This window comes from Penicillium alfredii, assembly GCF_028826965.1.
Source record: "Penicillium alfredii strain IBT 34128 chromosome Unknown utg000004l_segment0_segment0, whole genome shotgun sequence".
In the NCBI taxonomy this organism is placed as follows: Eukaryota; Fungi; Ascomycota; class Eurotiomycetes; order Eurotiales; family Aspergillaceae; genus Penicillium; species Penicillium alfredii.
Window position 1 is genome coordinate 126,787 of NW_026622701.1, and position 12,655 is coordinate 139,441.

At 54.1% G+C, this 12,655-nt stretch overlaps 8 protein-coding genes across 8 annotated transcripts; all 8 read left to right on the forward strand.

Annotated features, from left to right (window-relative positions):
* Window positions 1-829: 829 nt before the first annotated feature.
* NUU61_001674 (putative BYS1 domain protein) lies at window positions 830-1,300 on the forward strand (the record flags this gene model as incomplete). The annotated part of the gene is made up of 1 exon (XM_056652256.1): window positions 830-1,300. The coding sequence occupies one exon, from the start codon at window positions 830-832 to the stop codon at window positions 1,298-1,300; it is 471 nt and encodes a 156-aa protein (XP_056513323.1).
* A 508-nt stretch (window positions 1,301-1,808) lies between these two features.
* Window positions 1,809-5,384, forward strand: NUU61_001675 (uncharacterized protein; the record flags this gene model as incomplete). The annotated part of the gene is made up of 2 exons (XM_056652257.1): window positions 1,809-2,219; window positions 2,289-5,384. 2 exons carry the CDS (start codon window positions 1,809-1,811, stop codon window positions 5,382-5,384), a joined length of 3,507 nt encoding a protein of 1,168 aa, XP_056513324.1.
* Window positions 5,385-5,675: 291 nt separating this feature from the next.
* Window positions 5,676-6,693, forward strand: NUU61_001676 (cleavage and polyadenylation specificity factor subunit 5; the record flags this gene model as incomplete). The annotated part of the gene is made up of 4 exons (XM_056652258.1): window positions 5,676-5,716; window positions 5,788-6,039; window positions 6,104-6,351; window positions 6,413-6,693. The coding sequence occupies 4 exons, from the start codon at window positions 5,676-5,678 to the stop codon at window positions 6,691-6,693; spliced, it is 822 nt and encodes a 273-aa protein (XP_056513325.1).
* A 398-nt stretch (window positions 6,694-7,091) lies between these two features.
* NUU61_001677 (lipase family protein) lies at window positions 7,092-8,198 on the forward strand (the record flags this gene model as incomplete). Its single annotated transcript, XM_056652259.1, has 4 exons — window positions 7,092-7,170; window positions 7,244-7,409; window positions 7,484-7,817; window positions 7,899-8,198. The coding sequence occupies 4 exons, from the start codon at window positions 7,092-7,094 to the stop codon at window positions 8,196-8,198; spliced, it is 879 nt and encodes a 292-aa protein (XP_056513326.1).
* A 633-nt stretch (window positions 8,199-8,831) lies between these two features.
* NUU61_001678 (uncharacterized protein) lies at window positions 8,832-8,993 on the forward strand (the record flags this gene model as incomplete). Its single annotated transcript, XM_056652260.1, has 1 exon — window positions 8,832-8,993. One exon carries the CDS (start codon window positions 8,832-8,834, stop codon window positions 8,991-8,993), a length of 162 nt encoding a protein of 53 aa, XP_056513327.1.
* Window positions 8,994-9,084: 91 nt separating this feature from the next.
* Window positions 9,085-9,627, forward strand: NUU61_001679 (uncharacterized protein; the record flags this gene model as incomplete). Its single annotated transcript, XM_056652261.1, has 1 exon — window positions 9,085-9,627. One exon carries the CDS (start codon window positions 9,085-9,087, stop codon window positions 9,625-9,627), a length of 543 nt encoding a protein of 180 aa, XP_056513328.1.
* Window positions 9,628-9,939: 312 nt separating this feature from the next.
* Window positions 9,940-11,121, forward strand: NUU61_001680 (DUF3431 domain-containing protein; the record flags this gene model as incomplete). The annotated part of the gene is made up of 3 exons (XM_056652262.1): window positions 9,940-10,328; window positions 10,393-10,835; window positions 10,913-11,121. 3 exons carry the CDS (start codon window positions 9,940-9,942, stop codon window positions 11,119-11,121), a joined length of 1,041 nt encoding a protein of 346 aa, XP_056513329.1.
* Window positions 11,122-11,580: 459 nt separating this feature from the next.
* Window positions 11,581-12,492, forward strand: NUU61_001681 (putative dephospho-CoA kinase; the record flags this gene model as incomplete). Its single annotated transcript, XM_056652263.1, has 1 exon — window positions 11,581-12,492. The coding sequence occupies one exon, from the start codon at window positions 11,581-11,583 to the stop codon at window positions 12,490-12,492; it is 912 nt and encodes a 303-aa protein (XP_056513330.1).
* Between the last annotated feature and the right edge of the window lie 163 nt (window positions 12,493-12,655).

Consider the following 12,655-nt stretch of genomic DNA (forward strand, 5'->3'; position numbering starts at 1 on the left):
CTTCGCCAAGGTCCCTTTGTTCTTCTCTCGTATCTTCCCCATGGCTCGCCTGTGAATCGATGAACCATTTGAGGTTTATTCCGAGTTGTTGACCGTCCTAGATGCAATCCCCCGATCGTGAGCTCGCCCTCATTGCTACAGCGCCAAGGGTCTGATCTGGCGGTGAGCTGTCCGCAGAGAAAGAGAAACAAGAACTAGTGCTAGGCGTCTAGTGTCTATCTCGACTGCGACTTCGATGGAGCATGCTGTTGAGAAATGTAACCGTGTCTCACCCCAGAGTCGGGCTCCCGAAGCCACCCGTGGATCCGCTCAGCCCATGAGAACCCGCATTCTCCCTTGGCGTGCATCATCCATATCCGACTCAACGCCCTTGGAAACTAGCCCAATTGTTTCCCATTTCCGGTTCACCTTTTCTTCTCTCTCGTATCGGTGTGTGCCTTGGGAATGCGGGGGTCTGCACCGTGGGAAGGCGATGGTTCGTTCCCGTGATGGTCGGCCTGACCACGTCTCGTTCGTCTAGTCGGATATGTCTGTCGCGGATGCATCGAAGAAACGAAAACCAAGCGGGGGTGGCGATGATTCACCAGAAACCTGTACTAATTTTAGGGACTTCTCGATGTCTCCATGAATGCCAGACCCTACCTCTGCGAATTCATCCTCGATGCACTCACTGGAGGGAAAAATCTATATAAGGAGCCTGGAGTCCTGGTCAACACTCGACTTATTTTCCAGATTTCAGTTCCTTCACAACTAAACATTTGATCATTTAAAAATATCTTCATCTTCATTTCCAAGAACCACTCGACTTCAACCCATTCCTCCAAACACAATGCACTTCACCACTGTCATCGCCTCGCTCGCTGCCCTGGCTCCTCTGGCCAGCGCCGTCGGCAACGCCAAAGTGCAGAACCACTGCAAAGATCCCGTCTACCTCTGGTCTGTTGGCGGTACCGTTGGCTCTCAGCAGACCATCGAGCCAGGTAAGGAGTACTCCGAGCCGCTGCGCCATGACGACAAGTCCGGCGGAGTGTCGCTGAAGATCACCACCAAGGAGAACGGGCTGTATGATGGCAGCCCCCAGACCAACTTTGCCTACACACTGGATGGCAGCAACGTCTGGTATGACCTGTCCGATGTCTTCGGAGACCCATTCTCCGGCGAGTCCCTGGTTGTCAACCCGTCCAAGGCCGACTGCCCCAACATCTGCTGGGCCAGTGGCGTCTCTCCAGGTGCCAGCCAGACCAAGACATGCACTTCTGACTCGGACGTCACTCTGACCCTCTGCTCGGACAAGTGCTAAGCGCCTGGAGCCTAAAGATTGGGGAGTTGGTGGCTGAGGCAGTGCAGAGCGACTAGGGATCAATTGAAGAGGAGAGATCTGGGGAGAGCCCCGTGCCGCTATGGGGGCAGGGGTTAGTGTTAGAGTTTCTATATGTCGATGATGGATCATGAATGCTATTGGATTTCCTTGAATCTCCCCCCTGTTGAGGCTGTAGGTGTCACCAGCACAAGTCCACTCCCCCTACAGGCGCTTAGGGCTCAGGCGCCCTCACCGCCCGGCAGAACAGGCTCACCGCTTGCTGCGGGATGTGGCACGGTGGGCCTCATAAACGGCTGCTCTTGCAATCTCCCCGTTTTTGTTGATTAGAGTCTTGTCTGTCTATATCCTTCGCGTGATCTTTATACATATTAATTGTTCAATTTCCTCTATATCCCATCCCTTGCTGAGTGTCGTGTGGCCTCGGCAATTGGCCTTATCAGAGCGCCGTCACGTCATTGGTTTCTCTGGGCAACCCGTCATTCCCTGGATGCCTCCAAGGTCCTCTGCAGCCAATCTGTGCTACCTTCTCAGTCATCGTCCATATTTGCTGTCACGCAGTGTGCCTGTCGGATCGCGGCCCTTTCCCCCGATCCTTTCTTCCGACCACCGGGCCCGCCGCTCGTTCTATCCTTCTATCCACCCTGCCTTCTCCGCCAAGTCCCCAACCATGGCTCCCCTTGAGCGCATCACAGAACACCTGGAGAAGCCAGAGCTTGATGACCGGGCGTACAGAGTGATCCGGCTGCCGAACCAGCTGGAGGCACTGTTGGTCCATGATCCTGATACGGACAAGGCGAGCGCCGCTGTCAATGTCAATGTGGGAAACTTCTCGGATGAAGATGATATGCCAGGGATGGCCCATGCAGTAGAGCACCTGCTTTTTATGGGTACAAAAAAGGTGAACTTCTTCTACACCGTACTTTATGTTTTTAATGACAGCCATGCTGATTGTACTTTTGCCTGCTAGTACCCCAAAGAGAATGCCTACAACCAGTACCTTGCCTCCCACTCGGGTTCTTCCAATGCATACACTGCCGCCACCGAAACGAACTACTTCTTCGAGGTCTCAGCCACTGGTGATTCCGGTGACCAGAACCCCAGCGGACAGAGCACGCCCACCGAGTCGACAAATGGCACCAATGGAACTAATGGCACTGTTGGTGACTCCTCGACAAGCTCCTCTGACGGCAAGTCACCTCTGTATGGGGCTCTGGATCGCTTCGCTCAGTTTTTTGTGTCCCCGCTCTTCTTGGAGTCGACATTAGACCGTGAGTTGCGGGCGGTGGATTCGGAAAATAAGAAGAACCTCCAGAGCGACCTGTGGCGGTTGATGCAGCTGAACAAGTCTCTCTCCAACCCGGCGCACCCCTATCACCATTTCTCAACCGGAAACCTGCAGACTCTGAAGGACGACCCGCAGAAGCGCGGGCTGGAAGTCCGCAGTGAGTTTATCCGGTTCTACGAGAAGCACTATTCGGCCAACCGGGCCAAGCTGGTGGTCCTGGGGCGGGAGACGCTGGATGTGCTGGAGCAATGGGTCTCTGAGTTGTTCGCCGACGTCGAGAACAAGAGTCTGCCTCAGAACCGCTGGGATGATATCCAGCCCTTTTCAGAGGAGGACCTCTGTACCCAGGTCTTTGCGAAGCCGGTCATGGACACGCGCTCCATGGACATGTACTTCCCCTTCCTGGATGAGGAGAACATGAACGATACCCAGCCGAGCCGATACATCAGTCACTTGATTGGCCACGAAGGTCCCGGCAGTGTTCTTTCCTACCTCAAGGCCAAGGGCTGGGCCAATGGCTTGTCCGCTGGTGCTATGCCCGTCTGCCCCGGGGCAGCATTCTTTACAGTCTCGGTGCGCCTGACGCCCGAGGGGCTGAAGGTGTACCAAGAGGTCGCCAAGGTGATCTTTGAGTACATTGCCATGATCAAAGAGCGCGAGCCAGAGCAGTGGATCTTCGACGAAATGAAGAATCTGGCGGAGGTAGACTTCCGTTTCAAGCAGAAGACTCCCGCCAGTCGTTTTACGAGTCGCCTGAGCAGTGTCCTGCAAAAGCCTCTTCCTCGCGAATGGCTCCTCAGTGGATCGCTGCTACGGCAATTTGACCCCGTCTTGATCAAGAAGGCTCTCTCGTATCTCCGTGCAGACAACTTCCGGCTGGTCATTGTCTCTCAGGATTACCCGGGGCAATGGGACCAGAAGGAGAAGTGGTATGGCACGGAGTACAAGGTTGAGAAGATCCCCCAGGAGTTTTTGGGTGGGATCCAAAAGGCCCTGGAGTCGACCGCGGCAACTCGCACGTCCGACGTGCATATGCCGCATCGAAATGAGTTTGTGCCAACCAGGCTATCGGTGGAAAAGAAGGAGGACGCAGAGCCAGCCAAGACGCCGAAGCTAATCCGCCATGACGAGCGCGTGCGTCTGTGGTTCAAGAAGGACGACCGCTTCTGGGTGCCCAAGGGGTCTGTCAACGTCACGCTCCGCAACCCTCTTGTGTGGGCCACACCTGCGAACCTGATCAAAACTAAGCTCTACTGTGAGTTGGTCCGGGACTCCCTGGACGAGTACTCCTACGATGCAGAGCTCGCCGGACTGGACTACCATCTTGCCGCCAACATCCTGGGATTGGATATCTCGGTGGGCGGATATAATGACAAGATGTCTGTTCTGCTGGACAAGGTGCTGACCACCATGCGTGGCCTGGTGATCAACCCGGATCGGTTCCACATCATCAAGGAGCGACTGACCCGAGCGTTCCGCAACGCTGAGTATCAGCAGCCATTCTACCAGGTTGGCGACTACACCCGATACCTCCTTTCGGAGCGGGGCTGGGTCAATGAACACTACATCGAGGAACTGGAGCACGTGGAGGCCGAGGATGTCACCAACTTCTTCCCGCAGCTGCTTGAGCAGACGCACATTGAGGTTCTGGCCCATGGGAACCTGTACAAAGAAGATGCTCTGCGCATGACGGACTCGGTCGAGGCGATCCTTAAGGGCCGTCCGTTGCCTCCGTCGCAGTGGTACCTGCGACGCAACGTCATGCTGCACCCGGGAACCAACCATGTCTACCCGCGGACGCTGAAGGACCCGGCCAATATCAACCATTGCATCGAATACTACTTGTATATCGGGCTCTTCTCGGACGCGACGCTGCGCTCCAAACTCCAACTGTTTGCGCAGCTGACGGACGAACCCGCGTTTGACCAGCTGCGGAGCAAGGAGCAGCTTGGATATGTGGTCTGGAGCGGGGCGCGTTACAATGCCACTACACTGGGCTACCGGGTGATCATTCAGAGTGAGCGCACGGCCGAGTACCTGGAGTCTCGGATTGATTCCTTCCTGCGCGAGTTCGGACCGGTCCTGGAGGCGATGCCCGAGGAAGAATTTGAGGGCCACAAGCGTAGTGTCATCAACAAGCGACTGGAAAAGCTCAAGAACCTGGGATCGGAGACTGGGCGGTACTGGTCGCACATTGGTTCGGAATACTTTGATTTCCTGCAGCACGAGACCGACGCGGCTCATGTGCGCACGCTGACCAAGGCGGACCTGATTGCCTTCTACCGGCAGTACATCGACCCGTCGTCGTCGACGCGGGCCAAGCTCTCGATTCACCTGAACGCGCAGTCGAGTTCCCACGCAGACTCGGCTACCCCGAGCGACAAACGGTCCCGTCTGGTTGAGGTGGTCAGCAAGCAGCTTGAGGCTGCCGGGCTTGCCGTGGATGGTACTCGTCTGGGGACTTCGTTCCAAGAACTGGACCTGACGGTGGTTGATCCCTCGCGGGTCTTGTATGTGGTCAAGAACTTCTTGGCCACCGAGCTGACCCCGTCTCAGGAGCAGATTGCTCCTGTTGTCGAGAAGCTGGAACGGAATCTCGGCCTTCAGCTGAAACAGCTGGGGCTGGATCTTAGCCGCGACGAGCAGGCCGTCAATGGCACCACGGCTGCCGTCGCTATTACCGATGTACCTACCTTTAAGGCTAGCTTGCCTGTCAGCTCTGGGCCGGTGCCGGTATCGGACATCACCGAGTACGAGGATTGTGACGCAAAGCTGTGAGCGGATCGGTTATACTATGGGGTGGGGGGCGGGGAATGGTGTTGGTGTTTGGGGGAGAGGGTGTGTGGTGCATGCAAAGGGGAGTTGGTTTGTAGAAGCGACTGGGTGCGATTCCCGAGAATATAAATCTTGACCATCAATCTTGAATTCATCCAGACAGCGTATTTCCCTCTGAAAAGTGCATCTATGCATCTTGTAAATCTCCGAATTTGGCAGGCGGTCACCATTGATAGGCGATAACAAAGTGAAGCTTCCAGCGGCGCCCTTCCCCATCCCAACACCCAGCCCGCCATGGCGACCACGACGGCTACGGCGATCCAGAGTGCTCGCCCGTAAGTGATGGCTCTATATAGTCTGGAAAGGATGGAAAAGATGCCAGGGCAGCTCACTGACCCAATTCCAGACCGATTCTCCCCAAGAACTTCTCCGCACACCAGCCCGAGACGATTCGCCTCTACCCCCTGTCCAACTACACATTCGGCACCAAGGAGACACAACCTGAGGAGGACCCATCAGTGCCGGCGCGACTCAAGCGCCTGGAGGAGCACTATGAGCTACACGGCATGCGCCGGACGTGTGAGGGCGTCCTGGTCTGTCACGAACACAATCACCCTCACGTGTTGATGCTGCAGATCGCCAATGCGTTCTTTAAGCTGTACGGATAATCAACTCATTGTTACAATTATGGAGACACTCCGCTAACTAACATTGTCTTCCAGGCCGGGCGACTATCTACACCACGAAGACGAAGAGATCGACGGGTTCAAGAAGCGGCTGAACGAGAGGCTGGCACCCGTCGGCTCGCAGTTCTCTGGCGAGGGCGTCAACGAAGACTGGGAGATTGGTGACGCGCTGGCGCAATGGTGGCGCCCGAATTTCGAGACCTTCATGTACCCGTTTCTGCCGGGCCATGTCACGCGCCCCAAGGAGTGCAAGAAGCTGTATTTCATCCAGTTGCCCAAGAAGAGTCAGTTTTCCACACTCCTTTTGTCTTTCGCTTTATTTGAATTGCTACTTACTCTTCGCAGAGGTCCTCTCTGTCCCCAAGAACATGAAGCTGCTTGCCGTGCCTCTGTTCGAGCTATACGACAACACCGGTCGCTACGGTCCCCAGCTGTCGGCCATCCCGCATCTTCTCTCGCGATACAACTTCGAGTTTGTGGACGAGAACGACAATGTCGTCGCCGCAACCCCCGGGACTCCTCTGGCGGAGCACCAGATCCCGCGCACCAAGGTTGTGGCAGGCGACGATGGGCAGGATACGGGGATGACGGATCTCGGAGAGGAAAAGGGCACCGATGGGCAGTAGAGGAGTCTTAGCATGGAGCCATTTGGAGTCAATAGCATGGTTTATTCACTGAGCTTCCGAATATTTCGTGGTTTTAGTTCTTTCTCCGGCTTTAGCTATGAGGCTGTGAAAGATAAGATGCACCGCCATCGCATAAACTCCGACGGACGCCCGAGCCCACGGCCCCCAGGCACATTTGCAGCCCCGCAGAACTATGCTCCCCTGCACGGCGAGTGACATGTCGAGTTGCACGCAGGAATGCCGATCCCCTTGGAATCCCCGCCAGTCATGCGTGGAATCTACGCCACAAAGGGGGCCGACTTGCTCGTCGCGATACCCCGCTTAGGTGCTCGACGTGGACAAATCTACAAAGACCACGCGGGGGCCCGGTGGATTAAACCAGCACGGGATCTATCACGATGCTTCTTCGCCGATTCTGGGGGGTTTCTGTAGCGGCCACGCTGGTTGGGGCTGCGCCGGCTCGGCCTGTTTCTCGAGGTGCGATAGATGAGATGCTATACTATTCCAAGAGTTGATCAGGGACGAATCGCTGAATGGTGCGACGCAACAGATGTCTCGACCGACGTGCTGGACCAGTTGACCCTGTTTGCGCAATACGCTGCAGCATCCTACTGCTCGAACAACCTCAACTCGACCGGCACGCCGCTGTTGTGCGCAGCGGGCAACTGCCCATCCGTGCAGTCAGCGCAGACGAGCACGTTGCACGAGTTTGACCAGTGTGTTAACCTTGCTCTCTCTCCCCCCTCTCTCTATGGATGCAGAAGACCATGATCAACTAACCATCAACCAGCTCCACCAAATTCGGAGACGTCGCCGGCTTCCTGGCTGCAGATAAAACCAACAAGCTGCTTGTACTCTCCTTCCGGGGCAGTCGTACGCTCAGCACCTGGATTGCCAACCTGGATTTTGGCCTGACCGATGCCAGTCTATGTTCCGACTGCCAGGTGCATACAGGGTTCTGGCAGTCCTGGCAGACTGTCGCCGACGAGATGAGATCCAAGATCGATTCCGCGCTGAAAACATACTCGGACTATACCCTCGTGTTTACGGGGCATAGTTTCGGGGCCGCGATAGCAACACTGGGTGGTACGGCGCTGCGCAATGCTGGATACAAAGTAAACTTGGTGCGTATTATTCTTTTCAATTGCTGTTTTCTATTTTGTTTCTTTGTTTCTTTACACCCACAGCAGCTCATAACTTGGCAGTATACCTACGGCGAACCACGAGTGGGCAACGAAGCGCTGGCCAAGTACATCACGAAGCAGGCCCATCTCTGGCGCGTCACACATACAGATGATATTGTCCCAAAGCTGCCACCGGCATCCTTTGGGTTCAGCCATGCCAGTCCGGAGTACTGGGTGACTAGCGGCGACAACAAAACCGTGACCCCGGCTGATATCCAAGTAGTCCAAGGAGTGGGTTCGACGGATGGTAATGCTGGGACACCAGAGCCGGATGTTTCGGCGCATAATTGGTACTTGTTGAATATTGATGCGTGTCAGTAGACTTGATTCTGTTGGCAGGTTTCCTGTCAGCGTTGCATACTGGCACGATGGATATCGAGAGATGAAGTATATGTGAAAAGCCTCTAGTACATATCTCTCCAATCTGTTAGGGTGACATGATTAGAAGTTGAAACATTGATAGATTGAATCATCATGTAGACTATATAGCATCGACTGTGCCCTACTAAACTGTGTCTCGATATCATCGGTATTCTTTTTAGCGTTAGACCAGTCGCTGGCCCACGCTTCGCTCACTTTAGGGGATGTAGTAGAAAATGACGATTAAAATATAAAGCCTTCTTAAATAAACTTTCTCTTATTTAAGACCTTTTTTTATCTCGATTTTTATATCCATTTTCTAATCATTTAAACCATCTGTCAGTCGAATTCCTCGGGCCTCTTTCCTCTATATTTAGCGAGCGCTAAAAAAACTACAATTGGGAATTGCTTCGCCGCGGTAACATATTTCTATATTATAATTCCTGATATCTACACATCATATTTTCGGAAACCCTCAGCGCTAAATGGCGGGCGGTGCTTAACCGCCCGGTCAAGACGAGAAGACCAGCACTTCGTCTGAACTTCCTTTCATATCCTTTCCATATTTCCTTCCACATCTCAATCTCATTGACCATGGCAGCCTCCGTCCAAATCATGTCCGACCTGCACCTCGAAACGCATTCGTACGGTTTCAACTTTGCCCAAACCGCACCATATCTCGTCCTCCTAGGGGACATTGGACATGCGGCCAACGACCAGCTGTTTTCTTTCCTCGAGACTCAGCCCTGCCACTAATCGACCGTGTTCTTTGTCCTCGGCAACCATGAACCATATCACTCGTCATGCAAGACAGCCAAGTCCAAATTGCGGACATTCTCAGAACAAGATGAACAAACGACCGATGGGCAACTTTGTCTTCCTCGACCGGACCCGATACGATCTCTCTTCGGACCTCACTATTTTGCGGTGCACCTTGTTCTCGCAGATATCCCCACAACAGAAATTTGCGGTCGAGAGCCGTCTGGTGGACTGGAAGGATATTCTGCGATGGACTGTGGATGACCATAATGCCGCGCATCAATCGGACCTCGCTTGGCTGAATGATGAAGTCTCAACGATTGCTGCACAGGAACCGCGAAGACGGATTGTGGGTTTCACTCATCATAGCCCGAGTATCGATCCACGATGTATAGATCCAAAACATGCAAATAGTGAGGTTTCGACGGGCTTTGCTACCGACTTGAGGCAGAAGACATGCTGGACTAACCCAATCGTGGCGGCTTGGGTATTTGGTCATACACACTTTAACTGTTGCTTCAGGGACGGGGACAAGGCGATTCTCTCAAACCAAATGGGCCACCATTTGATCCCCGCGAAGGGCTTTGATGCGACCTGGGTGTTGACCGTTGAGCGACGAGAGGGCACCTGATATATATCCCGGTACTCAAGGCAATGCTATTTCTCTGATGCATATATCTGATCAACACATCCATAACAATGCCCAACTATCCCCACAACAAAAATGTACAAAACAAGACCCACCGATCGGCTGGTGGCTGGGCTGTGTGGCGTGGGCGCGGAGACACCTTTCCACCGGTTCATCTTTTTCCACTTCTCTCCAAACATCGCAAGCTCCAAGGGGGTGGGGTGGAACCGTGGAGTCTGCATTCAACTGAAGATCTCACGATGCGATTCTGATCTCGTTAATCCCCGGTGACAGTGCCGCAACAGACATCTCATAATGCTCTTCGCCCCCGGCGGACCGCAGAGTCCGCGCCGGCGCAACCGCATCAAGGCGATTCTCCTCACGATCTTCATTGTACTTGCGCTCTACTGTCTCTTCTTCGCGAACTCGAAACCCACCAGACGATCCAAACCACACACCGCGAAATTCGAACAGGGCAGGGATACGCCACATGGCGTGGCCGCCCAAGACAACACCGATGAGCAGGCTCGTGCGGTGACCCGGAAACACAAGGAAATGGTTGTGGCCAGCATGGAGGATGATGACACTTCATGGCTGTCCGAATTCTTCCCCGACTGGTCCAAGAGTATCTATGTGGTAGACAACGAGGATGCGCCGTTGACTGTAACGCACAACAAAGGCCGAGAGTCGATGGTGTATTTGACGTGAGTTAGAAACCGACGCAGAACAAGAAGTATGGCAACTAACTCGAATTCCTCGGGGCGACAGATATATCATCGACAATTACGATCATCTCCCAGACACGATGCTATTTATCCACTCGCAACGCTACCAATGGCACAACGATGACCCCTACTACGACGGGGTTCCGATGCTCCGCAATTTCCAGGTCCCTTACCTGGAACGCCGGGGATATGTTAATCTGCGCTGTGCCTGGATGCTGGGATGTCCGGTGGAGATCCGCCCGCTGACTGACACACACCGCGAGGATGTGCATGCGGGCGAATACTACAAAACCGCGTTCATGGAACTTTTCCCTGGCGAGCCCGTTCCCGACGAGGTGGGGGTGTCCTGCTGCGCGCAGTTCGGCGTGACTCGTTCCAAAGTGCTTCAGCGGCCACGCCGCGACTACGAGCGGTTCCGGACCTGGTTGCTGGACACGCCGCTCTCTGACGACATGAGCGGACGCGTGATGGAATACTCATGGCACAGTATGTCTTCCTTTGCTCTTGATTTCTTTTCTTTTCTTTTTTTTTTGGCTCCCGGCGTGATATTAATTATTGTCTAGTGATCTTTGGCCAAAAGCCAGTCTATTGCCCCACGGCCCAGGAATGCTACTGCCAGGTCTTTGGACTCTGCGATTTAGAATGTCGTTCAGATGGCTCATGCCATAATCGCTATGCCCTACCGCCGTATTCCTCGCTGCCAGATGGCTGGCCGTATATCGGATGGAACGGTCAGAAACAGGACCCATCTCATGGACTGCCCGAGACATGAAAAAAAAAGAGATGGGAAAGAATGAGTAATGGACGGCAAGGATACGAGTATGCTCATCGTATTGATTGAGCGGGATAGCATCTCATTTCTGTCACAATCTGTGTCATCTCCAGGAAACAATACTGGCAAAAAAAAAAAAAAAAAAAAAAAAACCTATGCTGGTCGACACCACCCGGCCAAAAGTCTCTCAACAACCCCATTTTTCAGCACTGGCGTCGATGGTTTCAAGTCTAGATATAATCGGCCTTTTTTTCAGTCCTTTTTGAAGCGGTTGGAACAACCTCTACGTGAATATCATTGAATGTGTTGTAATCTGCTGTTCTTTTTGATTCCATTTAAAAATTCGTACTTCACAGCTCGACCCAAGGGTACCCCCCTTTATAGATCTAATTATAATGGAGTATATCGCGAGGCATTGTGTAGAACGTTGTGCTTCGTGGCGCATTGTAGAATTTCCTAATGCGGAGCCGAGGCAGTGGATCTCCCCGCACGCCCACCTCGACCACCCACCTCCTCTCCAACGCGGTGATTGTGTTCATCCGAGCATTCACGATGCTCATCATCGGGCTCACGGGGTCCATCGCGACGGGCAAGTCGACCGTGTCGTCACTGCTCTCGACCCCACCATACTCGCTCCCGATCATCGACGCCGACCTTCTTGCGCGCAAGGTCGTCGAACCAGGCACCGCAGGCTACAAAGCAATCGTGAACTACTTCGGGCCTAGCACACCAGATCTCTTACTCGAGGATGCACCAGATAGCACCAGCACACAGGGCAAAGCCCTCAACCGCCCCGCGCTGGGCCGGCGAGTCTTCGGGACCAGCGACGAGCGCAAACGTGATCGGCAGGTACTGAACGGGATCGTGCATCCGGCTGTGCGGTGGGAGGTCTACAAGGCACTGATGTATCACTACGTGCGCGGGCAGTGGGCGGTGGTGCTGGACGTGCCGCTACTATTCGAGAGCGGCATGGATCTGATCTGCGGCACGGTGATTGTGGTCGGGGTCCACGACCCGGCCGTGCAGATGGCGCGCCTACGCGCCCGCGACGCCCACCTCTCAGCCGAAGACGCCGAGAACCGCGTACGCAGCCAGGGCGATGTACGCTCCAAGGCTGCTCAGGCCGAATTCCGTGGCACAGCTACTGCGCGTGGTGTCGTCGTTTGGAATGACGCTGATAGGTTGGAGCTGGAGCGCGCTGTCAAAGGCGCTATGGCTAGTATCTCTGCGTCGAGTCCCCGCTGGTGGGCATGGACGCTGCTGATTGCGCCCCCGGTGGGCGTGGGTGTTGCCGCGTGGAATGTGATTGTGAACTTCGCTACCCAGAAGGGATGGGAGAAGAAGAAACAGGAGAAAAAGGCACGACTGTGAGCTTCTGCTACCACTTTTCTATTTCAAGTCTATCTCACTGGTTTTGCTGGGGGAGTTGTACATAGTGTAGTATACCAAGATCTGCTTAGAATGGTTGACCCTTCACCATTCATGAAGTATTGCTCTTATTGAGCACGAACGCCCCAATCTTCTACCTCATTTC